This window comes from Martes martes, assembly GCF_963455335.1.
Source record: "Martes martes genome assembly, chromosome: 13".
Lineage (NCBI taxonomy): Eukaryota > Metazoa > Chordata > Mammalia > Carnivora > Mustelidae > Martes > Martes martes.
This window is the reverse complement of record NC_137901.1, coordinates 62,917,878-62,944,679: the sequence shown is the minus strand read 5'-3', so window position 1 is coordinate 62,944,679 and position 26,802 is coordinate 62,917,878. Positions and strand designations below refer to the sequence as shown.

General features: G+C 41.7%; 1 protein-coding gene across 2 annotated transcripts in view; it reads right to left on the bottom strand.

The window, feature by feature from the left end:
• The window catches only part of CLTCL1 (clathrin heavy chain like 1), a gene marked incomplete at its 5' end in the record, with an annotated part of 96,588 nt that overhangs the window by 42,660 nt on the left and 27,126 nt on the right, over window positions 1–26,802 (bottom strand). For both annotated transcript variants that reach the window (XM_080821231.1, XM_080821230.1), the window contains 10 exons: window positions 1,068–1,248; window positions 1,834–1,998; window positions 5,002–5,139; window positions 7,105–7,227; window positions 8,061–8,213; window positions 8,310–8,510; window positions 9,695–9,892; window positions 10,606–10,779; window positions 13,673–13,786; window positions 16,179–16,340. In XM_080821231.1, the coding sequence (XP_080677357.1) occupies window positions 1,068–1,248; window positions 1,834–1,998; window positions 5,002–5,139; window positions 7,105–7,227; window positions 8,061–8,213; window positions 8,310–8,510; window positions 9,695–9,892; window positions 10,606–10,779; window positions 13,673–13,786; window positions 16,179–16,340 (1,609 nt within the window). The remainder of the gene's footprint in view (window positions 1–1,067; window positions 1,249–1,833; window positions 1,999–5,001; window positions 5,140–7,104; window positions 7,228–8,060; window positions 8,214–8,309; window positions 8,511–9,694; window positions 9,893–10,605; window positions 10,780–13,672; window positions 13,787–16,178; window positions 16,341–26,802) is intronic.

Genomic DNA, 26,802 nt, shown 5'->3' with positions numbered 1-26,802 from the left:
GGGACCCAGGCACATCCTACGGTCATCTTCAAGAATAATTCAAACTGAGGTAGCCTAAGAGGGCTGTGTGGCTGCTACTCTGAAAAGACAAACCAGGAAGAGGAAAGCAGAGGCTTTCACTGGGAGCCTCCAAACAAGAGTCTGTTCTGTGACACTGAGCTGCTGGCACACATGGAGCCACTGTGGATGGGGGTGCAAGGTGAGTCACAGAGCACTGTTACTCCTCAGAGGCTGACCACCTCCTGACTCTCACAGGAGCCAGCCAGGAGGTACTGGTGACAAGAACAGGACAGGATACTCAGAGAAAACCGCCTTCCCTGAGGAGCTCTTCGGCTGTAACCTGGGGGAACAAACCAGAACCCTGAAGGCAGACAGCTCCCACCAGCCCTACTCTACTGCCATCTCCCCACCCATGTAACTTAATTGCTGCTGTAGCCTTTCCTACAATGGCATCTTTTGACAAGAGGGGCAGCTCCCTAAAGGCAGGTCTTGCCTTCACTCCTCCAACATTCTAGGCCAAGAACAGTGGCTTAACACCTCACTGGACAAATGCTCAGTTTCTATCCCTGCCTCAGCCTGTCCCCAGCAGACACTCACCTGGGAAAGCCATCCCCCAACCAGCACATTCTCGGTGTGATGCCCACAACAGGGCAGAGGAAGCCAACCACAGTCAAGCCTGCCAGCCCCAAAACCACACAGGGCTGAGCCTCCATGGGGCTCTTACTCAGAGGAAGCCAAAGGGGCCGCCCCCTCAGAGCCATGCACTCCAGCACTACTGGCCCAGGTTTTCTGGTGAACACTCAGCAGAGTGTGTGACACAAAGATGCTCAGTTCCATAGAGGCTCCAGGGACACAAGGGGGATTCTAAGCGTCCCCACCCCAACACCAACCAATTGCTTCAGTTGCAAATGCCAAAAAAGCGACCTATGCTGGGTAACACACCAGACAGCAGAAATCTTCTGCCACTGACCAACACATCGGCCTGGCCTGAAGGAAGACTCAGGTTGGGCAGGCAGACACCGACACCTGAGGAGGAGGTGCAGGTGGCTAGAGGCTGTGGAATTTACCTTCGTAACTCTTGAAGGATTCAAAGAGCTCCACCAGGGACTGTGTGCCCAGCTGCTCGTGGTACTTGGAGGCCACCTGCACACACAGCTGAAGGTTCTGTCTGATGCTGGCAGACAGCAGAGCATGAAGACACGCCAAAGAATCCTCCACTGACAAGGAGCCAAAGAAGCTGACGAGCCACTGGGAAGCAAGGAAGAGTTTTCCACAGCTAAGTACCATCCTCGATGTTGCCAACACTGGCAACATCACTGGATCAGTTTTTCCCACTGAGTGTGAAAAATATAAAGAATCTTCACTTAAAAGGACTGAAAAGCAACTATCCCTTGTGGCAAAAAGTGGAAGCCAGGAGTTAACTTCAGATGAGACACTAACCTCAAATATTCATCAAGCTGTCCAGAACCTGCAACGCCCCACAATTGATACAAAAACCTATTCTGTAAATGGAATGCAATACCAATTAGCTTCTGCTAATGATTTTACACAACCCTGCTAGAGCTTTCAATGTTAATAGGTTCTCTCTTTTGGGTTAAGTCAGAGGTAGACTATGGGAAGAAAGAGGTAATGAGAACCCAGTTGCGTGGGTAAGCAAGTGGAATTTGTGTGTTGGCTGAATGAGAACTGTATATAGCAGTGACAAGGCTCACGCACAAGGAAGACACATGCCACACTCCCACAACCACAGACATAGGGAAATTTTGGGAGCATGTGACCCTAATGACAGGTGGGTGTCATCCACAACAGAAGTGCCCCAGCGGTGCACCATACCTCGGGATTGAGGAGGTGAGTGTGGACCACAGCCCTCTTGATGTCGTAGAGGTCCGTGTAGTGCTCCAGGGCACGCTGCAGGAGGCCGGCCTTCTCACAGAGCTGGGCAATGTGGGCCCGATCATAATGAGTAAACATCTGATTTCCAAGAATGGCATCTGCAACCTATGAAATGGTGAGGTCAGGAAGAAAGCCTGAATTGTGGCAATAACTTTTTAACAGTAGCTGCTCAAACCATGTCTCCCAGGGCACAGCTCCAGAAAGTAATCATAGGAGAGAGAGGCTTTACCAGGTCCAGGTTCTTCCCCACCTCCGAGCAGAGCACTAGCCAACCTTGCAAGTGGCCTGAGGCTCTTTGAACAAGGTGCTGTCCTCCTAGGGTACAGGGCCAGGTGTGTATAAAAGGCTGAGGCTCTGCCCTAAAGCATATTACTGGGATCAGGCCAGGCTACTGTTCTGGCTTTTCAGCCATCGTATTTGTACAGTTTTCTATGGCAAGTCAAGGTCAATATGAGAGCATGAGTCTTTAATGAGCTCAATCCTTGGACTAGCAACAGTTACAATTAGACCTGGAAGTAACAAATCCTACTGGTATTCATTAAGCTTCTCAATTTGGTTGAAGGCAGAATTGGGGAGGGGAGGGGTTGTGTGTGTGTGTGTGTGTGTGTGTGTGTGCACGTGCGTGCGCAGGGGGTTACATGTGAAAAACAACTAACAGTCCTGGAAAGAATTTTGATGAAGCTTAACACCATCTTTAAATAACCAACCTCTGGACTAAGAATGAGTGAGTCAACGAGCAACCTCGCTGCCTTGTTAAGTGATCTGACCCTCAGTATCTAACTACGAGTGAGTCTACGAGTGAGACATGCTCCTGGGTGTCACCCAGCACACTCTTTCCTGTTCCTTCCTGGATATGGAGTACCAACCATACAGTGACCACAGACCTAGTTAACATCATGCTGCTCCAGGGTAATGCACACTCTGGGCTCCCTAGCAATCCAAACCAAGTGCTGAGAGCACAGTTTTGTAATATCTGGAACTTATCTGATGCTCCCCACCCTTTGTTTTCTTCAGACCTATCCTTACTATCTTCTTTAGAAAAAAAAGTTTCCTCCTTATTATAGCAATAGGATCATTTAAAGAACTCAGAAAATATAAGATGAGCCAAGAAGGAAAATATCATCCAGCCTCTGACATCCAGAGAAGACTGCCCCAATGTTCTGGGTGTTGTGTCCAGCTGTGCACCCATCCAGGCTGCCCCTGTTTCGGGTTTGGGCTCTTCTTAGGGTATATCTGCTCAATTCCTGAGTGGTGTCTAGTTTCTGCTTCAAAGCTCATTTAATAAAAGCTGTCATATATAATCACCAACTCATAGGAGTTCAACAGAACACCAAACACCAAATTAATAGCACTTTTGTTTCCTAGAGGTGAAACATGACCCACACAAGAGCAGCTATAACTTGTGGATTGGAATAACCTGAAATCACAGAACACTATAATTAACACAGTGTTTCCTAATCACAACAACAATACATGACTATAAAGAAAAAGAAACTAGAAGACAAATAAGTAAAGAACAAAGTGAACTACGATCCTGTCCACTCAGACAACCATCAAGCTAAAAGCTTGATGTAAATTTCTCCAAACTCCTTTTATGCATACATATGCAAAATTAATAAAAAAAAAACGCATATACATGTGATTTAACAACCCCCCAACTTTCAGTTCAAGAAATGCCCCACCACAATGAGCTACCACTTCACACCCATTTAGGATAGATATTATTTTTTTATTTTTATTTTTATTTTTTATTTTTTTAAGATTTTATTTATTTGACAGAGATCACAAGTAGGCAGAGAGGCAGGCAGAGAGAGAGGAGGAAGCAGGCTCCCCACTGAGCAGAGCCTGATGCAGGGCTCGATCCCAGTACCTCGAGATCATGACCCGAGCTGAAGGCAGAGGCTTTAACCCACTGAGCCACCTAGGCGCCCCTATTTTTTTAAAAACACGCCCAGAAAATAACAAGCACTGGCAAACATATGAAGAAACTGGAACCCTCATATATTGTGGCAGGAACAGAAAATGGTGTAACTGCTTGGAATACAGTATGGTAGCACCTCAGCAAGTGACATGCAGAATTACCACGTGATCCAGCAAGTCTCCTTCTGATGTGTACCCCAGAGAGCTGAAAACAGGAGCTGAAACTTATACCTGCACACCAATATCCTCAGCAGCACTATTTGCAACAGCTATAAGGTGAGAGCAACCCAATGTCCATCAACAAATAAATGGATAAACAAAATGCGGTATACACATACAATGGAATATTATTCAGACATAAAAAGGAATGGAATTCTAATTCATGCTACAACATGGATGAATCCTGAAAATAATGTTAAATGAAACAAGCCAAACTAAAGGACAAATATCATATGAATCTACTTACATGAAGTATCTAGAACAAGTAAATTCACTGAAAAGGTAAGTAGAATAGGGTGTTACCATGGGCTGGGGGAGGGAAAGGGGAGTTAATGGATATGGATTTTCTATTTGTGATGATGATAAAAGTTCTGGAAATATATAGTGGTTAACGGTTGCACAACAATGTGAATGTACTTAATGCCACTTAAATGTGCACTTAAAAATCGTTCAAATAGGGGCACCTGGGTGGCTCAGTTGTTAAGCGTCTGCCTTCAGCTCAGATCATGATCCCAGGGTCCTGGGATCAAGCCCTGCATGGAGCCCCGCATCGGGCTCCCTGCTTGGCAGGAAGCCTGTTTCCCCCTCTCCCACTCCCCCTGCTTGTGTTCCCTCTCTTGCTGTGTCTCTCTCTGTCAAATAAATAAATAAAATATTTTTTAAAAAATGGTTCAAATACTAAATTCTATTATGGATACTTTACCACAGCGAAGAAAAGAAAAAAGAGAAGAAAAGAAGAAAAAAGAAAAAAGATTTTGTTTTTGTAATTGTTTCTATGAAAGTTGTAATTGTTTCTATGGAAGTTTTGTACCACGGATTCTGGAAATCTCTTGTAGGAAGGTCCTAGAGAATGTCCACTGAGGCACTAGCACATCCCAGCCCAAAGGCACTGTGTTTAGGTGTGCAAGTTCCACACAGAAATGAAACAGGTCCTTTGTCCCTTTGTTTCAACCTAGAAATGGCACTTGCCTGGGGTGCATGAATCAGGTTCATCTCCAACAGGCGAGTCTGGAGATGCCCCTCAGCTGGGCGATTATTCTTCAAGGCATCCAACAAGAAGGAAGTACACTGCTGAATTAAACTGTTTTCCATGAAAACATCTACAATCTGAAACAGATAGCAAGCCACATTTTTACCCAAAGGAAATGGATTTTATTTTCCTATTCAAATAGTTCCTGAAATTGAATCTCATTTAGAAATTCAATAATTAGTTTCTTCCTTTGCCTTTTTAAAAGTTTTTATTTCTTTCTTTTAGTAATCTCTACATCCAACATGGGGCTCACACTCACAACCCTGAGATTAAGGGTCTTCTGAATAAGCCAGCAAGGTGTCCCTGCATTTTCTTGTATTACAAAATTCAAGTAATTCATGGCCTTAATTTTTAGGAAATTTTGTGAAATTATATATCACCCATGTCATATTCAACAACAGGGCATTTTACTCAAGTATATCAAAGGAAGTAATTTTATCAGTGTGAATCCCCCAAATTCTCTGAAGTGATTCAAGCAATCTTAACAATCCATTACTTAAATTCTAGAGGCAGTCAACACCTGCTGTCTAGCCCTTATATGCTAATTATTCAGGCAAGTTAGGAAAACACAAACATTGACTTAGATACCAATCATCAGAGTTAAATAGATATCAAAGAATAAGCCTTAATATGAAGTGAAATATAGATAATGAACTTACTGATTGTATAAGTGTTTCCATGTTTAAGTACAAGAAAAAAGTCTATATTAAAAATACTCTAGGGGTGCCTGGGTGGCTCAGTGGGTTAATGCCTCTGCCTTTGGCTCAGGTCATGATCTCGGGGTCCTGGAATCAAGCCCCCGCATCGGGCTCTCTGCTCAGCGAGGAGCCTGCTTCCCTTCCTCTCTCTCTGCCTGCCTCTCTGCCTACTTGTGATCTCTGTCTGTCAAATAAATAAATAAAATCTTAAAAAAAAAAAGTGGGGGGCACCTGGGTGGCTCAGTGGGTTAAAGCCTCTGCTTTCAGTTTGGATCATGATCCCAGGGTTCTGGGATTGAGCCCCGCATCGGGCTTTCTGCTTGGCAGGGAGCCTGCTTCCTCCTCTCTCTCTCTCTGCCTACTTGTGATCTCTGCCTGTCAAATACATAAATAAAATCTTAAAAAAAAAATACTCTAGAGGGCACCTGGGTGACTCAGTCGGTTAAGTGTCTGCCTTTAGCTCGGGACATGATCCCAGGGTCCTGGGTTAGAGAACTGCATCGAGCTCTCTGCTCGGCGGTGAGTCTGCTTCTCTCTCCCTCTGCCAGCTGCTCCCTCTGCTTGTGCTTGCTCTTTCCCTCTCTCTCTCTTTCAAATAAATAAAAAAAAAAATACTTTAGAACTATGAAATACAATCCAGATGTAATCTGGAGTTTTCTTTCCCCTTGAGATCTATATAAATTTGGCTCAAACCCCTTAATCATGATCTCCAAAATCCTGCAAATTCCACGATGTATAAACCCACTATAACTGTACTTATATTTATACAGGTTGCTGGTTTTGCCTTGCTTCAAGCTTTGTTACATATCTCTGTATTACCCAGAGCCCTTTGCACACAGCTTACTGAAGGCAACTAGACATGTGTTTATATCTAAACACTAACTACGTTATGCTAAAATAATAGTCTCACGTTCACCTAACTCCAGGTTAGCCAGACACCCACAAGATGAAAGTCTGCAGACTCGAAAGCACTCACCATAACCAGGTATACAGGCAGAATTCAGGTGGCCTCAGTCAGCAGAGGATAATGAGGTGGGGCTCGGGGTGGGGCTACTGCTGTCAAATAACATCCTCACTCCCCATCCCCAACCACCACACAAAGAAATAAGATTCTCACAACTGGACACATAAATCCTCTAAAACACTTCAAAACAAAAGTAAATGACAGACATTCAAACAATAAAAGACTAGAAGACAAGCTTCCCTGGTACATCAGATTTTTACAACTGGAAGATTAATAGCAGACAAAGAAAAGAATGAAGACACTGGTAAGAGAAAAACAAAAGAGATCTTGACAGTTATACGTGCCACAAAAAGCTGTCTCAAACAACCGCTGATGCTCACCTGGTCAATGCTGGCCAATGGCTCTTCCTCTCGTACTAGCATTTGAGAAAATTGTAGGCCCTGGTCTGGACTGATCCTCATCACACTCCTCAGCAAAAAGATCCAGTCTGGGACATAGCCAACCTAGAGGCAAGGGGACACCCATCAGAAAAATAAACAAAACACTCTGAGTGGTTAAGGAAAAAAAAAAAAGCTCCCATCTTTTGTTTCGAACTTGTGTTTACAAAGAAATGAGAAATGATATTAGCATGTGTACATGCTGCACCTATGCCAAACACAACACCCACTTATGTGATGATGCCATGTATGTGGAGGTACAATCAATCAACTACACAAACAGCCTGGACCACAAAGAAGTCACCCTGACCAGTGTGCCAGCTCTGACCAACACCTAGCACACAGGCCAGTTTGCTTCATGGACAGGCTGCAGTGGACCCCCGCTGAAACATGGGTTTAACACACAGTTGGTGCTGAGGGGGATGAGGGAAAAGGGAGAAAAAGAACAAGATAAAATTACAGAAGGGGCACCTGGGTGGCTAAGCAGGTTAAGCGTCTGCCTTCAGTTCAGGTCATGATCCCAGGGTCCCAGGATCGAGCCCCACTTTGGGCTCCCTGCTCAGTGGAGAGTCTGCTTTTCCCTCTGTCTGCTGCTCCTGCTCTGCTCTTTCTTGCTATCTCTCTCTCTCGTTCTCAAATAAATAAAACCTTAAAAAAATTATCAGAAAATCCCCAACTGGAAGGGAACAGGAAGGACTATAAACACAAGACAGGAAAATAAAAAACTGAAGCGAATAAAATAGAATCATTATCACTGAGTGACAGATGCTAGCAGCAACACCGACAACTCACACTAGAGCACTGCCATAGAAGGAAGGGTATTTCGTAAACCTAAGAATCAGCAATCACACACCACAAATTAAGTGTCTGTGAAATGCTAATGGTTAGGCATGCATTACCTTTTTGGCATAGAGGACAATTTTTTGGAATTGGCCTGTTTCTGCAAAACACTGGATAACTTTGCTCGGCACATTCGCCCGAAGATACACACTCAGAGCAAGTGTAGGATCAGCAGTTTTGACCAAATCTCCAAGTTCTTCTGAACACTCCAGCTGTGTTGTGCCAAAGAGACAGGGCAAGATTAGGACCAGAGGAACCTGTGACTTCATTTTCAAAAGGTGCTGAGGGTTATGATGTCGTGTTTGTACCTTATCTTCTTTCAGCCACTTTTCTAAGAGTTGCTTGCGTCCCTGCTGAAGCACTGGACGGCAAAGTTCTAAGGATTCAAGTTTATTGAGCTGACCCTGATCAAGCAGGATTCCAAAGTACTGGAGCAAAGGAGAGGCCTGCCCAGGCTGGGCAGGAATACTCTGGAACTTTCGAACAGTGTCACTGGTACGCAGGACTCCCTGATGACAAATGGAAATGTACATTGTTATGTTATAATCATAAGCTGTCCCTTTACTTAACTGGCCTGTATTTAAAAAAAAAAAAAAATCCGGGACACCTGGGTGGCTCAGGCCATTAAGCATCTGCCTTCAGGTCAGATCGTGATCTAGGATTGAGCCCCACATTGGGCTCCCTGCTCACAGTGAACCCGTTTCTCTCTCAACTCCCTGCTTGTGCTCTCTCTCACTATTTCTCTTTCTCAAATAAATAAAATATATGCCAATGGAAATTCTACCCTGAATTAATTGTCAAGGACAGAAAGTCCTCTACCAAGGCAATGGCTTCCACCTTCAGCAAAAATCACAAACACAGGGACGCTTGAGTGGCTCAGTCAGTCGAGCATCTGCCTTTGGCTCAGGTCATGATCCCAGGGTCCTGGGATCGAGTCCCACATTGGGCTCCCTGCTCAGTGAGGAGCCTGCTTCTCCCTCTGTTTGCCGCTCACCTTGCTTGTACGCTCTTTCTCTCATTCTGACAAATAAATAAATAAAATCTTAAAAAAAAAAAGACCAGAAACACAATGGATGTCAGTCCCACAAGTGACTTCTAACAAGGGTGAGAATTAGGCTTCTAAGTCAGCCTTGCAGTAGCGAAGTACTACCACCATTACATACATTCTAATTCAAAATACTCAAAGTCCTGGGTGAAGATTAGAAATGGTTTGCTTATAAGCATCACTTGAAAGACAGAAAAGTCCCTTTCAAGGAGAAGCAACTCAAAACCTTTTATCTGCTCAGAAGCAGAACTAGGGCCAGGACAGTTTATCCTAATGAAATAAATAAAAGAAAATGCCCTAGGCAGTACTGTTACACTCCCGATGAGTGAAGAAAGTCAAGAGTAGAATGTGAGTAAATAAAATGTGGTACAACCACTTGATGTATAATATAGCTCTGCATTTTCTATGCTAAGAACCTGGGTGTGAAATACATATGCACATAAATAAGAACTGAAAGAATTTTTTGTAAAAAATGTTGTAGCAGGAATATGCTTTTCGTTGATTTGTCTCGTCGTCGTCATGCCACTGGTGCAAAATTTTAAAGCTAAAACAACTAAAAAAACAATTAAGAAACTCCAACATCAGTAGTGAATATTTTTATAATTTATTTTACTCTCAGGCTGGCACACAGCAGTTGAGGGCCATTACCTTTGGTGCAGATGCTGCTACTTTGGCGGCTTCAGCATAGCTCCCCTGTGCAAAGAGAGTACTGAATTTTCTCACAAATAACTCCTCTGCCCCAGCCAGGTTGCTACGAATGGCCAAACGCAGACCAAGGTCTGGATTCTGAAGCACATTGGTTGCATAATTCACAATGTTATCTTCCTCGACACAGATGGACAGCACCTGTAAAGAACCAACAAGTGAAACTGGCCTAACCCTGGACAGTGCTCCATATATACACACTGCCAACATCCCACTCGCAGGCACTGCAGTATCAGCAAAGTTCTAAGGCTCAGGCTGGGTATGTCTAGAACATTGGCTACAATAGTGACAAGATGCACAGGAGCCAAACACCTAATGGCAGCAGAAAATACCATGGTAGAGCAACATCATGGTTAAATGAGAAAAACATCAAGTTTCGTAGAAATTGACTATTGATGCACCCAAGATGACTCTGCCAAAATGACCTAGTTGGGTAGGTGGAAGTGATAGTTTTTCATCTCAATGTTCTTTTTTTTTTTTTTATAGCACAGATTTCCTTCTTCTGTCTTTTTAACTTTAGTTGAGAAAGGTAATTTAGGTAGAATAGTACCTGCTTTTCAGCCCTCCCCAATTAACATGTGCCTGGCCTGAACATGTTAGTGGTATGTATCAGAACCACTGCTCCACTGGTAGAAGCTCTGTGCAGGGAGCTACTCTTCTCAGAATCAATCCTATGTTAAGAATGGTGCTATCTGAGAGGCAAAGCGATGGTAGGAAGGAAAAGGGAGACACGGGTTTAAGCTGAATAACAGGAGCTAACTATATTTGATCACTTTCCTGAAGGAGGAGGAAAAGTTAAGCTGCAGTCCCCAGTCAATGGAAAAGATGGGAGATGAACCCTCAAAGTTCCATACCTGTCCCTTTTTGTTGACACCGATAATTCCAGAAGTAGGTTCATGTGGAGCAGTGACAAAGATCGTGTCAGCACTAATACGGTTCATGTAGATGCACACGCCAGACTCTAGGTCATACAGATGAAGATAGCCATACTTTGTGATCAAGTAAATAACACCATGTTTAGCTCCGATCTATAGAAAGACAGAGAACAAGTAGAAAAGTAAGGAGAAGCCAAATAGGGCAAAAGGGTTCACAAATGTTGAAAGAGGATCTTGAGTTCCTTAGCCCAATAGGTCATTTATCACTGGCGGGAGCAGTGTGCTACTGAGACATGGATCCCAAGTTGATTCTAGTCATGCCCACTTGAGAACTAGTTTTAAAGCCAATACTTTCCCTGACTCCTCTCAAATAAAGGTCCAATAAGTCAGGCTATTCCATTTGTCTTTCAGATCTAACTATCCTCTCCCCGACTTTCTTACCAAACCCCTTCAGAAAAAGCTGTGAGTTCATAAAATAAGGAGAAAGTTCTGGATAAACTTAAAAAAATTATAAAACCTACAACGCTTTATTTATTTTTTAACAAGTTTATTTATTCACATCATCTCAACACCCCAAGTGGGGCTCAAACTCATGACCCCAAGATCAAGAGTCACATACTCCTCCAACTTAGCCAGGCACCCCAAACCTATAGTAATTTTGAAAGTATGGTAGCAAAAAACAGAGTACCAGAATAGGAAGAAACAAAAACAAACAAACCTTAACTGAGAACCCTGAGATAGAATCAAACATATATAAGAACTTAACATGAATGAGTAGTATTTCATAACAGTAGAAAACAGACTTTACCCAGTATACAATGCTGATATAACCAGCTGGCTATATGGGGATGGGGGATGAGCGTAAAGAACTGGCTCTCTGGGTGCCTGGGTGGCTCAGTCATTAAGCGTCTGCTTTCGGCGCAGATCATGATCCCAGAGTCCTGGGATCAAGCCCATCATTGGGCTCCCTGCTCAGCAGGGAAACCTGCTTCTCTCTCTCTCTCTGCATACTGCTCCCCCTGCTGTGCTCACTCTCTGTCAAATAAATAAATAAAATCTTATGAAAAAAAAAAAAGAACTGGCCCTTCATCTTATTTTTTAGATCAAAGTAAATTCCAGGTGGGTCAAAGATTTTTACATAAAAAGTAAATAAAACTAAGAAAGTAAAAGAAGCAAATATGGGTGAATATTTTCATCACTTTGGGTGTAGAATTCTTTTCAAAACATGATACCCAAGCCACACAAAAATGCAAATCTTCCACAAGCTGGAACACACCACAAATAAACTTTTGCTATGACTAGAGAGAAATATTTATTTGAAACACACCAGGCACTTAGTATCCGAAAACTACACAGAGTTCTTACAAGATAGAGACCCCAAGAGAAAAACTGCCAAGATCAGGAAGAGGCAATTAACAAGATGCGTACGAGTGGTAAACCCACCCCATCTTGACAATAATCACAGGGAGGGCATGAACATCACTAGACATTGTCCGGCATGGTCGTGCACACGTCCCTAACCCAGTAGTTTCATCTGTAGGAGTTTATCCTTGGACTGAGCATTGGATTACAATACTCCTACAAGTGTTTACTGTAAACATAAATACCCACTGGGGGACTGTCTAAATGAGTTAAGAGATATCCACAGAACAGAAGATACAGACATTAAAATATTATATATATTTAGTTGGTGTGGGATGGTCTATGACACAGAGAAGGTCATAAAGCTGAAGGCCAGTGCCAAGCCATTTTTCATAAGACTCTATTTGTACGGATACGTCGGTGGCTCAGCTGGTTAAGAGTCTGCCTTTGGCTCAGATTATGGTTCTGGGGTCCTGGGATCGAGTCCTACATCGGGCTCCTGCTTAGCAGGGAGCCTGTTTCTCCCTCTACCATCCGCTTCCCTTGCTTTCTCTCTCTCTCTCTGACAAATAAATAAAATCTTAAAAAAAAAAAAAAAGACTCTATTTGTATTATCTTCACAAATGCATGCATATGAAAAAATTTCCAAAGGGGTAGTCACAGTTAGCAGTGGGGTAGGATTTTAGTTGCTATTTAATTCTATTGTTATGTTTATTGATATTGTTGGAAATTTATGGACAATATATATTTCTCTAAAACAGAAAAAAGGTCAATTTCTCTTTGTGGGGAAAAAATGTATTTGATTATATATCTATTTCCAGAAATCAAGCTTAAAAAATTATCATTTAAAAAAAAATTTAAAAAGAAATAATCATTAAGTATTGTCAAATATGTGAGAACAGAAAAAAAGCCAACAGCTAAACCATCCTACAATTATAAAAATAAATGTTTACTTCTCAAAATATTAACAAAGAATATCATACCTTATGTCATACCAAATGCCTATGATGTACTGGGCAAAAAAATAAAAAATAAAAAGGGAGAGTAGATTTATTTTTTAAGATTTTATTTATTTGACAGACAGAGATCACAAGTAGGCAGAGAGGCAGGCAGAGAGAGAGGGGAAAGCAGGCTCCCCACTGAGCAGAGAGCCCGATGCGGGGCTCGATCCCAGGATCCTGGGATCGTGACCTGACCTGAAGGTAGAGGCTTTAAACCACTGAGCCACCCAGGCACCCTGGGAGAGTAGATTGTATGATCTTACATATATAAATATGATCCCAATTTTGTGAGAAAGTGTATCTAACTTTTTAAATATGACAAACAGTGAGATCTCTGATCATTCATCCAGTGGTAAACATCCAATTGGTTCAGCTATGAAGAATGTTTTCTTCTTTATATTTCTGTAATACAGAGGACATCTAATCTTTTGTAATAAAAAGGAAAAGGCCTGCGACTTTGGTATGAGTTGGACAAAGTCCCTGTTTGCAGAAAAAGAGTGCTCCTTTCCAGAGCATGTTAACACAGCATGAGCTAGAACATGGGCATCAACGTTATCTTCTTCATGTTCTAATATATCTATTCAGGCATCTTCTGAAGCACAGGAACCTGCTACCTGCTGTTCCCCACCACCCCACCAGATCCATATTTCTTCTAACTCATGTAGTGGGCAGCACATTCATACCTGCATAGCCACTGGGAAATCAGTCTGAGCCTCTGGAGGGAAAAACACATCCACAGCTTTCTTTACGAAAGACTGGTTTCCTGCTGCAGGCTGTCCAACTTCAATTATGTGCAACTAGAGAAGAAATTTAAGTCAATCCAAGTAAACATATTGGTGGCAGACTGATGCTAACCAATGCCCACTGGTAAGCAGAGCCACAGCTCACACTTTGTAGGGCTAATGATAAAACTTACAAAGAAAAAAGACAGTTTCTCGGTTGGAGTGCTCATGCTACTCACTAACCTGCTGCCCACCATCAAGGATACAGAAAAAAACAACACTGGAAACCTGAGCAACATTTAGTTCCAGCATGTTGGCCGAATTGCTTCTCCCCTCTCTGGGCTTTAGTGTAGAAGCCCATGAAACCAGGGGCTCTGCTGGACATGGCTCAGACTAAGACAAATCAGTTAGTAGACAAGATCTTGTAACTGAATGCCAAACTCACAAGACAGTCGATTGTGCCAAAAGCCTGAGAGCTTCTCAAGGTTTTGCTTGGAGAGGAGGGTTCATGAGAATCAGGAAGAATGAGAGTGGATAAGGGGCTCCATCCCTGCTTTTATAAGAACAGCTTCAAGTTCCTCTCATCTAATGGAAAGGTACCAAAGCTAAAACAAGTTTGGAAAAAATCACAAGTAAGGGTGGTCAAAGACACAAAGAGACAGGGGTTGGAGGGGATGCCCAGCAGAAGAAACTGATGAGTGTAAACTTAGAGAATAGTGTGGATTTGGCCTGGCAGAGAGGAGGGGGAAACACCAAAGAGGCTTGAGGTAAGCAGCGAGATGGGCTAGAAGGGGAGGGCTAATGTAGCAAGTGAGCAGGGGCCACTGCAAGTTAAGATGCAGGGAGACTAAACTCCTAGCATACAGGCACTTAAAAGAAATGGTAGTTTGGGAAAATTCTTTTTGAGGGGTGGGATGGGTCTGAGGACCTAATAAATGACTATTCTCTAACCCAAATATGGGTAACAAGGGCTTCATCTGCCATAGAAATGAGACTTGCTAGAGGATGGACAGTGGTAACAGGAATAGAATGGAGCTCGAGGGCCGTGTTTCTTGCTTGGGAGTTGGGAAGAATGGGGACATTGGTCAACAGAAGCAGAGGCATGGGTAAGAAAGCCAGGCTTCTTTGGGAGGTGGCAGGAGAAGGGCACAACTATCGGCAAGTGGTACTTTCCTATAAGAAAGGAACAAGAAAAAAAAAAAAAAGAAAGAAAGGAAAAAGGAAATGGAGTCCAGACAAAACTCAGATCCATAGGAGGAGACTACTGAGCCATTCCCATAAGTGCAGCTGGGCTGGACTAGAAGGGGTGTGCGCAGGGGGCAAAGGCTGAGAGGTCTACTGAAGGGACCCACACCTGCCACTGTGGTAGGGGAAGTGAGATTCAACCACAAAATGAGGTGGCTCTTGGGATGGCTGCTGTGGGGGGGTCCCCACCATGGAAGACTGTTCCTAGCCGCAGCTCTGCCCTGAGGGGAACTGCCTGCCTCACAGCTGAGTCCAGGAGATAAATGGGCACACCTGTCTTACAGGGGGCTTGTTCTGGTGTGTTCTTCACAGGGAGCTTGGCGGGACAGGTTCTGCCTTTCAAGGGTACCTGTGGCTGCCTAGCTCTGTCTATGACAAGGTGGAAAGCCTCAGTATAAGACATTTTTGCCTGACTCCTATTTTTCTACTGGTTCTCAGCTAAGGAGGGCATGATGTATATTACACAGGAGACCAAAGTATCCAATGAAGAATATTTAATATTTAGCATACTGATTTAGCAGTCTTCTTTGGGGAACACTTGAGGGCTAGTGACCAACTCAAAATAATGACTTCAGGAAGTATTTCTGACAAGAGTATACTGAGATAAGGACACTGTTTTAAGGCCACTCCCGAGGTGAGTGACGCAACTATGGAACCGTAGGTCTATCCAACACCCTGAATTCTTACACCTCATATCTCTGCCCACAGCAACCCCGGTGAACAGATGCTAGCCATGTACTTGAGCCTAATAAAACTCAACCTGCTCCCAGAGCATGGCCTCCACTCTGCAGCTCCCACCACCTGGCCAGAAGCACACAGGACCCACGCCTTACATTAGGATAGGCGTGTGTGCACTGGTTCTTTCACAGCTGTTGCCTCCACGAGCCTGCTGTGTGAGAACAGAAACCACGTGTGCATAGCCCAAGCTCAAGAGACTCTGTCAAAGTGGACTTTTTTAGGGCAAAGGGACCAATTAATTGGTAGAGCTGACCTCACATTAGTGACTTTACAAAGACTGGCTCTGAAACCACCAACGCGTACAACAGGGAGTTGCTCTAAATACTCTAAGAACTTTCATTTCCATGAAGCACCTGAAGGCTGTTCCCCACTCCCAACTATAAACTGGTTTTGAAACGTTGGCTAAACGTTTACACTTGGACAGAGACTCCCAACACTCACTCAGGACACTTTTCTGAGGGTGAAGACAAAGTGGAGAGCTTACCTTGCCCCCTGCGGGACTACGTACAGCAAAGCAGAAAAGGGTGGCAGGCTTGGCATTCCCCTCACTCTTGAACTCTGCAAAAGCAGCAGCATGGCCTTCTATGGGTTGTGAAACCTTCCTATCCACAGAGTAGAGCTGCATTGCCCCAACGACACGGTTTTGCTAAGACAAGACATTTTGCAATAAAAGGGAGAGAAAAGAAAGGATATAAATTGTTAAAACAAATGTTCCTAAAATGAAAGTCTCATACGTTGATAATAGTTTCTCTAATAAAAATCAAGCCTATTAGATATTAAAGACATGATACAACTCTACATTTGATGTGGAAAGATGGCCGCAAACACCAGGGAGAAAATAAGACTACAAAACAGTAAGATAGTGGTCCCAATTTGTTAAATGTAAAATGTGTGTATACACGTAGGTATGCATTTATACATGTTTGTGGATGTGTGTAAGTGTACATTCAATGTTTATACGTGTAAATCTATATATACGTACATTCTATGCATACACATAAATACTCATATAAAGTAAGTCTTGGGAAGAAAAACTAAAATGTTAAAAGTGTAGTTTAATCAGGAGGAGGAGATTATGGGCTAATTTTGAAAATTGGGTTTTCTGAAATTTATAAATAGCAAAAACTGTACTTAGTAAACCCCAATAAGGCTAATACCTTTTTAAAAATTAATTAGGCTAATATCTTTTATAAAACTTAGAACTTCTATTTTCTAGCAAAGAATTGCTATATATTTATATCCAATGTCAAATGCTCAAGAAGCAAAGTAAAGAGATGTAAGTAAATGAGACATGACAGCATCACAGCTCAAGCCCCTAGAATCCAACATTCGAATAGCTATCACAGTCGAATGAGCCCCTCTGCAGTCTGTGGGTAAATTCAGATCCCCAGTGTATCTGCCACCTACCCTCACTCCATAAAAAGGCAAACAAAGGCTTCAACATTTTTCTTTTTAAAGAACCTTTCCTTTGTAGTTTTCTACTGAAGACACTTATGCTGAAGTACTATGCAAAGTACCAATTCATGCTACAAGATGATGAACCTTGAAAACAGGCAAAGTGAAAGAAGCCATTCACAAAGACCCCATATGAAACATCCAAAATAGGGAAATCCAGAGAGACAGAGCAGACGAATGGTTGCCAAGGGCTGGAAGGAGGGAAGAACAGGGGAACAACTGGTAAACTAGTGTGTGCGCTCTAGCAGAAGAATGAGCAAGAGAATTCTTAAGTAACAGTAAGGACAGGACAAGACTCACCCTCCCAGGTGAGGATGGGAAAATTGGAGACAATATGGAGACAGTATTTTTGAGGACCAATGCTAGAGAAGTCTAAAGCCAAGAAGAGGTGGAGCAGAGAGAACACCTGAGATCAAGACAGAGACCTGGACTCCTGCACTGGTTGTCTTCATGGACCCACCCAGAGGCTACACGTGTGGCCCTGAACCAGTGACCTGCTTGTGAGCCTAGTAAAGTCCACCTTGCAGGGGTGTTGTGTGCTGTGTGCTTCGGGAAAGTGCATATTGAGGACCGCAGCTGACAAAGATTCAATGCAAAAATGCTTCCTTTTGCGCCAGGCACCATGCAAGGAGCTAAGGATAAGGAAAGTGAATGTAACCCAGACCCTTCCCTTAAGGACACATGATAAGGGTTTCTGGCAAGGAAGCAAGCAACAGCAACACAGGGCAGGGTGCTAACTGCTATGGCCCAGGATAGAGTGAGATGCTGTGACTCTGCTCACTCAGTCTGGTGGGTCAGGAAAGGCTTCCTTGGTGACAAGTAAGCTGGAGTAAGAGGTCACAAGGTGAAAAGCAAAAGCTGTTTCTAACAAAGGGGAAACATTTGCAAATGCTTAGACAGGAGGTTGCAAACTGCGGCCTGAAGGCCAAAATCTACCCTCCACATTCTCCTCCTGCCTCCTTTTTGTTGAGATGACATTCACTAAATAACCTATAACTACCCATTTCAAAGGATTCAATTCAGTGGCATTTAGAACATTCACAATGTTGTGTGTCTATCACCTCTGTGTAGTTCCAAAACATTTTCATCATCTAAAAAAATCCCTGTGCCTATTAAAAGTCCCCATATCCCTGCTCCCCAACCCCTGGAAACCACCAATTTTTATCTCTACAGATTTGCCTAAAGATTTCATATAAATGGAATCAAAATATGTGCCCTTTTGTGTCTGACTTGTTTCACTCAGTGAGGTTTTCTAGGTTTATCTATGTTGTAGCCTGTATCAGTACTTTATTCCTTTTTAGGGCTAAGTGATACTCCATTTTATGTATAAATCACATTTTGTTTATCCATTCATCCAGTGGTAAGCATTTGGGTTGTCTTCATCTTTTAGCTATTATAAATAATGCTGCTATGAATATCTGTGCACAAGTTTTTGTATGGGAGTGTTTTCCTCATTTTTCTTGGATAGCTACCTAGGAGTGGAATTGCTAGGTCAAACAGGAACTTTATGTTAAATTTTTTGAGGAATCATCAATCTGTTTTCCACTGGAGCTGAACCATTTAACATTCCCACTACTGACATACAAGGATTCCAGTAACTCTGCATCCTGGCCAAAAAATTACAGCTTAATTTAAAATTGAGCTCAATTTACAGCTCAATTAAAAAATTAGGGGCACCTGGGTGACTCAGTGGGTTAAAGCCTCTGCCTTCAGCTCAGGTCATGATCCCAGGGTCCTGGGATCAAGCCCTGCATCGGGCTCTCTGCTCAGTAGGGAGCCTGCTTCCCTTCCTCTCTCTGCCTGCCTCTCTGCCTACTTGTGATCTCTGTCAAATAAATAAAATCTTTTAAAAATTTTTTAAAAATTACAACCATCCCAATGGGTGGTACCTCATTGTGGTTTTGATTTGCAATTCCCCAGTTACAAAGGATGTTGAACACCTTTTAATGTGCTTGTTGGCTATTTGTATATCTCTGGACAAATGTCTATTCAAGTTTTTTGCCCCTTTTTCTAATTGAGACATCTTTTTGTTGTTGAGTTATAAGTGTTCTCTAAATATTCTAGATACTAGACTCTTTTCAGACAAATGATGTACAAACACTTCCATTCTTTAGGTTGTCTTATCACTTTCTTAACCATGTCTTTTGATTCACAAATGTTTTTAATTTTGATGAAGTCCAATCTACCTATTCTTTCTTTTGTTGCTCATGCTTTGAGTATTATGTCTAAAAATCCATAGCCAAATACAAAGTCATGAATATTCTTCATGTCATCAGTTTTGCCTCTTATATTTAGGTATTTGATCCATTTTGAGTTAATTTTTAAAGATTTATTTGAGAAAGAGAGAGTGAGTGTGAGCTGGAGGAGGGGCAGAGGGGGAGAGAAAGAGAGAATCTTAAGCGGGATCCAGGCCCAGCTCAACCTCACAATCCTGAGATAATGACCTGAGCCGAAATCAAGAGTTGGACGCTCAACCAACTGAGCTACCCAAGAGCCCTGAGTTAATTTTTATAGATGGTACAAGGTAGGAATCCACTCCATTATTCTGCATTTGAAAACCGTAGTGTGCCAGCACTACCTGTTGAAGAGAATAGTCTTTTCCCATTGATTGGTCTTACCACCATTGTCAAAAATCAACTGGCCAAGATCAGCTGCGTGGTGCAGCTGGTTAACTGTTTGACTCTCGGTTTTAGCTCAGGTCGTGATCTCAGGGTCCTGGAACTGAGCCCCACATTGGTGTGGAGTCTCCTTTAGGTTCTCTCTCTCTCTGTCCCTCTCCCTCATGCTGTCTCTCTCTCTCTAAATAAATGAAATTTTTTAAAAATCCATTGGCCACAGATGTATTCTTTATTCCTGAACCTTCAGTTCTATTCCATTGGTCTACATGTCTATCCTTATGCCCATGGGTTTTTGTTGTTGCTAAATACTTGTGTGATAGTATGATAAAAATAAGAAATACATATCCAGTCTTTGTCCCTTGTTCCTGGCATAGAACTCCTAAAACCCTTGCAATTTCCTAAGTGATATGAGAGAGAGGTGCATCTTCATGACACAAAAGCTTATGGGGGGCCTTAGATAGCTTCTGGTTTGGAACTTTAAGTCCCACCACATCCTGACCTCTAGGGAAGGGAACTGAGACTGGAGACAAAGTTAATCCCCAACGACCAATGAAAATATATATAGAAAAAAAAAAGAAAAAGAAAAAATATATATAGAAACCCCTGAATTACAGAATTCAGAGAGCTCCTAGCATCAAGGTGCTGGGAGGGTGGAAGGCCTGTACAGGGCATGGAAGCTCCATGCATACCCCCTTCCTCCATGCCTTGCCTTATGCATCTCTTCCATTTGGCTGTTCCTAAGTTGTATCCTTTTTAACGAACCAGTAACAGTAAGTAAAGTGCCTTCCTGGGTTATAGGAGTCATTCTAGCAAATTATCAAACCAGAGAAGGGGGTCATGGGAACCCCTAATTTATAGCTTGTTGGTCAGAACTGCTAGGAGCCTGGGACTTGAGACTGGCATGGGGGCAGTCTCGTGGAATTGAAGCCTTAACTTGTGGGGTCTACACTAATTCTTGGACATCCACTTAGTGTCGCCAGAGAATCAGAGAATTGTTTGGTGTAGAAAAGCCAACAGCTTTGGTGTCAAAAGTATAGTAAGTAAAAAGCTTTTAGCTTGGATTTTTTTTATTTGTTGGTTTTTCTTTTTGTCAGTAAACCACAAATAAGTAACACTGTGATTTATAATCTTTTCTTTTAAATTATTTTTCAAACATGATGATTTCCTTATAAATGAGCATGATTCTTAAAGGTATTTTTAACAACTTTATTGATATATAATTCATTTACCCTATAATTCATTTGAAATATACAATCCAATGTTTTTTAGTTTATTCACAGGATTGTACAACCATCACCACAATGTACTACTTTTTCTTTTTCTTTTTTTTTTTAATTTTTTTAATTTATTTTTTTTTAAGATTTTATTTCTTTATTTGACAGACAGACATCACAAGTAGGCAGAGAGGCAGGCAGAGAGAGAGGAAGGGAAGCAGGCTCCCCGCTGAGCAGAGAGCCCGACTCGGGGCTCGATCCCAGGACCCCGGGATCATGACCTGAGCCGAAGGCAGAGGCTTTAACCCAATGAGCCACCCAGGCGCCCCACAATGTACTTTTTAAAACACTTTCATCCCTTAAGAGAAACCTCATTAGCAGCCAATCCCCATTCCCACCTCCCACGTTCCACCCCCAGTCAAAGCAACTACTTATCCATTTTCTATCTCTATGGATAACTATTCCAAATGTCTCATAAAAATGGAATCATACAAAATGCAGTTTTTTGTGCTGACATGTTTCACTTACTCAATATTTCCAAGATTAAGAATGGTCATGGTATATAGCATGTATAGTCAGTACAGATGACTCTTGAGCAATGTGGAATTTAGGGTCATGGACCCCTGACATGGGCAAATCCATGTATAACTTCTGATTCTCCAAAAACTTAACTAGTAATAGCTTACTGTTGACCAGAAACCTTACCAATAACATACAGTCAAAAAACATATATTTTGTATCTTATATATATTATATACTGCATTCTTAACAATAAAGCTATAGAAAAGGAAATGTTGAGAAAATAGATTTACAGTACTATACTGTATTTACTGAAAAAAACGTGTATCTTAGTAAACCCATGCAGTTCAAACCCATGTTGTTCAAGGGTCAACTGTACTACTTTTTATTGTCAAATAAATATTCCACTGTATGGATATACATTTTATTTATGCATTTATCAGCTGATGGACATTTGGAATGTTTCCTACATTTTGGCTACAATAAATAACGTTGTAACTGATGAGAGAGAGGAGATGGGCAGGGGGACGGGGGTTAAATAAGTGGTGCAAATTAAGGAGTGCACTTGTGATGAGCACCAGGTGTTTTACTGAAAGTGCTGAATCACTATATTGTACACCTGAAACCAATATTACACTGTATGTTAACTGGAATTTAAATTAAAACTCAAGGAGGGTTGTGTACCTGGGTGTACCTCAGTTTCAGTTACAAGTTCCACTCTCGATTTTGGCTCACATCATTATCTCAGGGTCGTGGGACCAAGGTCTGTGTTGGGCTCAGTGCAGAACTGCTTAAGATTGTTTCCCTCGCCTTCTGCCCCTCCCCCACTCATGCTCTAATATAAATAAATAAATCTTAAAAAAATTAAAAACTTAAGGGGTCATTAGATGGCCCAGTCGGTTAAGCATCCAACTCTTGATTTTGGCTCAGGTCATGATCTCAGGGTTGCCAGATCTAGACCAGCACTGGGCATGGAGCCTACTTAACATTCTCTCTCTCCCTTTTCTCCTCCCAACTCCTTCTCTAAAAAAAAATAAAACTTAAAAAAAATATACATAATACAGCTATGAACACTTTATTTAAGTTTTCAGTAACATTTTTAATATATTTTTAAAAGATTTTTATTTATTTGAGAGAGAATGAGAGCCAGAGGAATCATAGAGGGAGAGGGGGAAGCAGACTCACTGCTGAGCAGAGAGCCTGATGCAAGGCTCAATCCCAGGATCCTGAGACCATGACCTGAACTGAAGAAGGCAGACACATAACTGAGCCACCTAGCCACCCCAGTAACAATTTTTATTTTAAAGTCCATTTTATCTGATATTAAGATGGCCAATCTGGCTCTCTTTTGGATACAATTTGCCTGGTATATCTTTCCCATCCTTTTTTCAACCCACTCTATTTTTGAATTTAAAGTGTCTCTCCAGTAGACAGCATATATAGTTGGATTATGGGTTGTTGCTTTTTTTTTTTTTAAATATTCTGCCAATCTCTGCCTTTTAAGTGTTCAATCCACTTGATGCAACTATGATAGGGTAAGATTTACTTCTGCCAGTTAACTATTTTTTCCCTATATGTCTTATGTCTTCTTTGCTCCTCTATTATTTCATTACCACCTTGTTTTGTGTTAGATATTTTCTAGTGTGTCATTTCGATTATCTTGTTATTCCTTTTGTGATTTTTTTAAAAAGTCATTTTCTTTGTGGTTGCCTCAGGATTACAATTAATGTCCTCACTTGTAACAATCTAATTTGGATTTGTATCAATATAATTTCTATACAAAAACTTTGCTCCTTTATAGCTCCATTCCTTCCTCGCCTTTGTTCTATTGTCATAAAAGTGCATATTTATCTATTTTATATACCTATTAACACAGATTTATAATTATTGCTTCAGCAGTCATCTTTTAACTCACAAGAAAAGAGTCATAAACAAGACGACCTTTATATAGTCTTTTATACGTACCTATACAGTTGCTCATACCAGTGTTCTTTATTTCTTCATGTGGGTTTGGGTTACTGACTTGGGTCCCTTCATTTCTCTTGAGTATATCTTTTTTTTCTAAATTAATTAATTAATTTTATTATGCTAGTCACCATACACTGCATCATTAGTTTTTGATGTAGTGTTCCATGACTCATTGTTTGCGTGTAACATCCAGGTCTCCATGCAATATGTGCCCTCCTTAATACCCATCACCAGGCTCACCACCCCCCATCACCTCCCTCCCCTCTAAAACCCTCAGTTTGATTCCCGGAGTCCACAGTCACTCATGGTTTGTTTCCCCTCTGACTTCCCTCCCTTCATTTTCCCTTCCTTCTCCTAATGTCCTCCATGCTATTCCTTATGTTCCAGAAATATGTGAGACCATATGATAATCGTCTTTCTCTGTTTGACTTATTTCACTTAGCAGTCCCATCCATGTTGAAGCAAATGTTGGGTATTCATCCTTTCTTCAGTATTTCTTATAGGGCAGATCTATTAGAGACAAATTCTCTCAGCTTTTGTCACTTGGTAATGCCTTAATCTCCCTTCATTAGTTGAAGAATTTTGCTGGATATAGAATTCTTGTTGACAATCTTTTAATTTTTTTAAAGCACTTTGATTATATCATACCACTGCCTTCTGGCCTGGATGGTTTCTCATAAGAAATCAGTTGTTAATCTTATTGAGAGTCCACTGTACAAGATTAGTTTGCTTTTTTCTTACTGTTGTCAAGATTCTTTGTTTTTGATAGTTTAATTATGATACATCTGGGTGTGGATCTCTTTGAGGTTCCTGGTTATGCAGATTAATGGTTTTCATCAAATTTGCTATGTTCAGGGCCATTATTTCTTCAAACATTCTTTCTACCCCTTTCTTTCTCTCCTTCTTGTGTGACTTTCAGTATGTGTACTGGCCCACTTGAATGGTATTCTACAAATCTATGAGGGTTTTGTTTTGTTTTGTTTTGTTTTTTAAAGTAGGCTCTGTGCCCAACATGGGGCCTGGGCTCAATCCTGAGGCCAAGGCACAACCAACTGAGCCAGCCAGGCATCCCATAGGTTGTTGTTGTTGTTTTAAATACCTTCTAGTTCTTTATTGTTATGGTTTATATGGAAAGACAGTGTTCTTATACTTTCTTTAGTTTTTTGGGCATGCTTTCCATTAGTTCTTTGAAAATATTTAAAATAGCTGACTTACAGTCTTTTTGAAAGTTACTCCAATGTCTGGGCTTCCTCAAAACAGTCCCTACTGACTACTTTTTCCCCCTCTGAGTATGGGCTATACTTTGTTTCTTTGCATATTTCATTTTTGCTGCTATTGTTGAAAGCTGGAAACTCTAAATAACATAAAGTGACAACTCTGGAAATCAGATACTCCTCCCCACCACCACTTCTGGGTTTATTGTAGTTGTTTAACATATTTCCTGAACTAATTCTGTAAAGTCTGTATTCTTTGTCATATGTGTTCACTTAAGTCTCTACTGAGCTTAGTGGTCAGTTAATAATTTGAAAGAGATTCCTTAAATGCCTTGAATCTCAGCCTTTGCTGAGAGAGTGTATGTATGTTGAGACATGCCTTCAATACTCTGGCAGGCAGCTTACAATACTGCATTGGCCTTCGGCCTTCACATCCTGCTTGTACAGAGCCTCAAGATCAGTCAGGGCTTAAGGCCCTGTCAATTCTTTCTCGGGCAGGTATAGAGCTCTGTGCATGTACACAGTCGTCTAGTTTCCCAAGAATATGGTGAAACTTTTGAAAGCCCGTGCGAACATCTCATTCCACAGCTTTTCATTTAAAAAATTTTAAAGCTGGGGGTGCCTGGGTGGCTCAGTGGGTTAAAGTCTCTGCCTTTAGCTCAGGTCATGATCCCAGGGTCCTGGGATGGAGCCCCGCATCGGCCTCTCTGCTCAGCAGGGAGCCTGCTTCCTCCTCTCTCTCTGCCTGCCTCTCTGCCTACTTGTGATCTCTGTCAAATAAATAAATAAAATCTTTAAAAAAAATTTTTTTTAAAGCCAGCTTCTTATTTTTCTCAACTACTAAGATCCCCACAGGCAGCTGTGATGTTAAACAATTGCTGCTGATGGTGTATCACAAGTGTCCCAAGAGATAAGGCCATTTGCACCAAGCAAGAGTGAGTCAAGTCAAATAAAAGGCAAGGTTTGTGAATGGAGATTTCCAAGGAACTACTAGGTAGGTCAAATAATGACATTTCTCTAGGAAAGGTGCTTTTGGGGGAGCTCTAAACATTCCTAGCCTCCTTCAGAGGCTGTAAGGTTGCTGTACCAGTTGGTGGAACTGTTGGTTATCAAGGCCATCAGAAAAAAAAAAAGAGGGATGGGAACAGCACAAGTTAAAATGTCGCCAAGCTTGTTATTCTGAGATGTAGCAAATTTTCTTAAATAAAAGTTCTTTGGATTTTTGTAAACCTATGGTTAATTTCCAGAACTCTGAAAAAACTGTTTTTTCTAAAAAAAAAAAAATTATTTACTTATTTGACAGAGAGAGAGAGAGCACAAGTAGGCAGAGTAGTAGACAGAGGGAAAGGGAGAAGCAGGCTCCCCACTGAGCAGGGAGCCCAATGTGGGGCTCAATCCCAGGACCCTGGGATCATGACCAGAGCCAAAGGTAGCTGCTTAACTGACTGGGCCACCTGGATGCCCCTGAGAAAGCTGATTTTGAGAATTTTTGCCAGCACTACTTTTATGGAGGAGATTTTCAAAGGTCCTTACTTCACCATTCCTGCTGATGTCCTGTGTGTAATATTTTATGTTTTACATATTTTACATTTCTCTGGAGTATATAAGTGGAATTTCTAGATCACATGGTAACTCTACATTTAACTTTTGGAGGAACTGCTAAACTATTTTCCCTCATAGCTATGTGTTTTACATTCCCACCAGCAATGTATGAGGGTTCCAATTTCTCTACACCCTTGGCAACATTTGTTACTGCTGATCTTTTTGATTATAGCCATCCTAGTAGGTTCAGTGAAGTGACACCACGTTTTGTGGGAGGGTTTCCGTTTTGTTAAGTAAGCTCTTCACCCACAGTGGGATTTGAACTCATGATCTGAGATCAAGAGTGGCATGCTCTACTGACTGAGCCAGCCAGCCGCCCCTCACACTATGTTTTCAATTTATATTTCCACAAGGACTAATGACGTTGAACATCTTTTCATGTGTTATTGGGCATGTAGATACCTTTTTGGAGAAATGTCTGTTCAAATCTTTTTTTTTTTAATTCTATTTATTTATTTGACAGATCACAAGGAGGCAGAGAGGCAAGCAGAGAGAGGAAGGGAAGCAGGCTCCCTGCT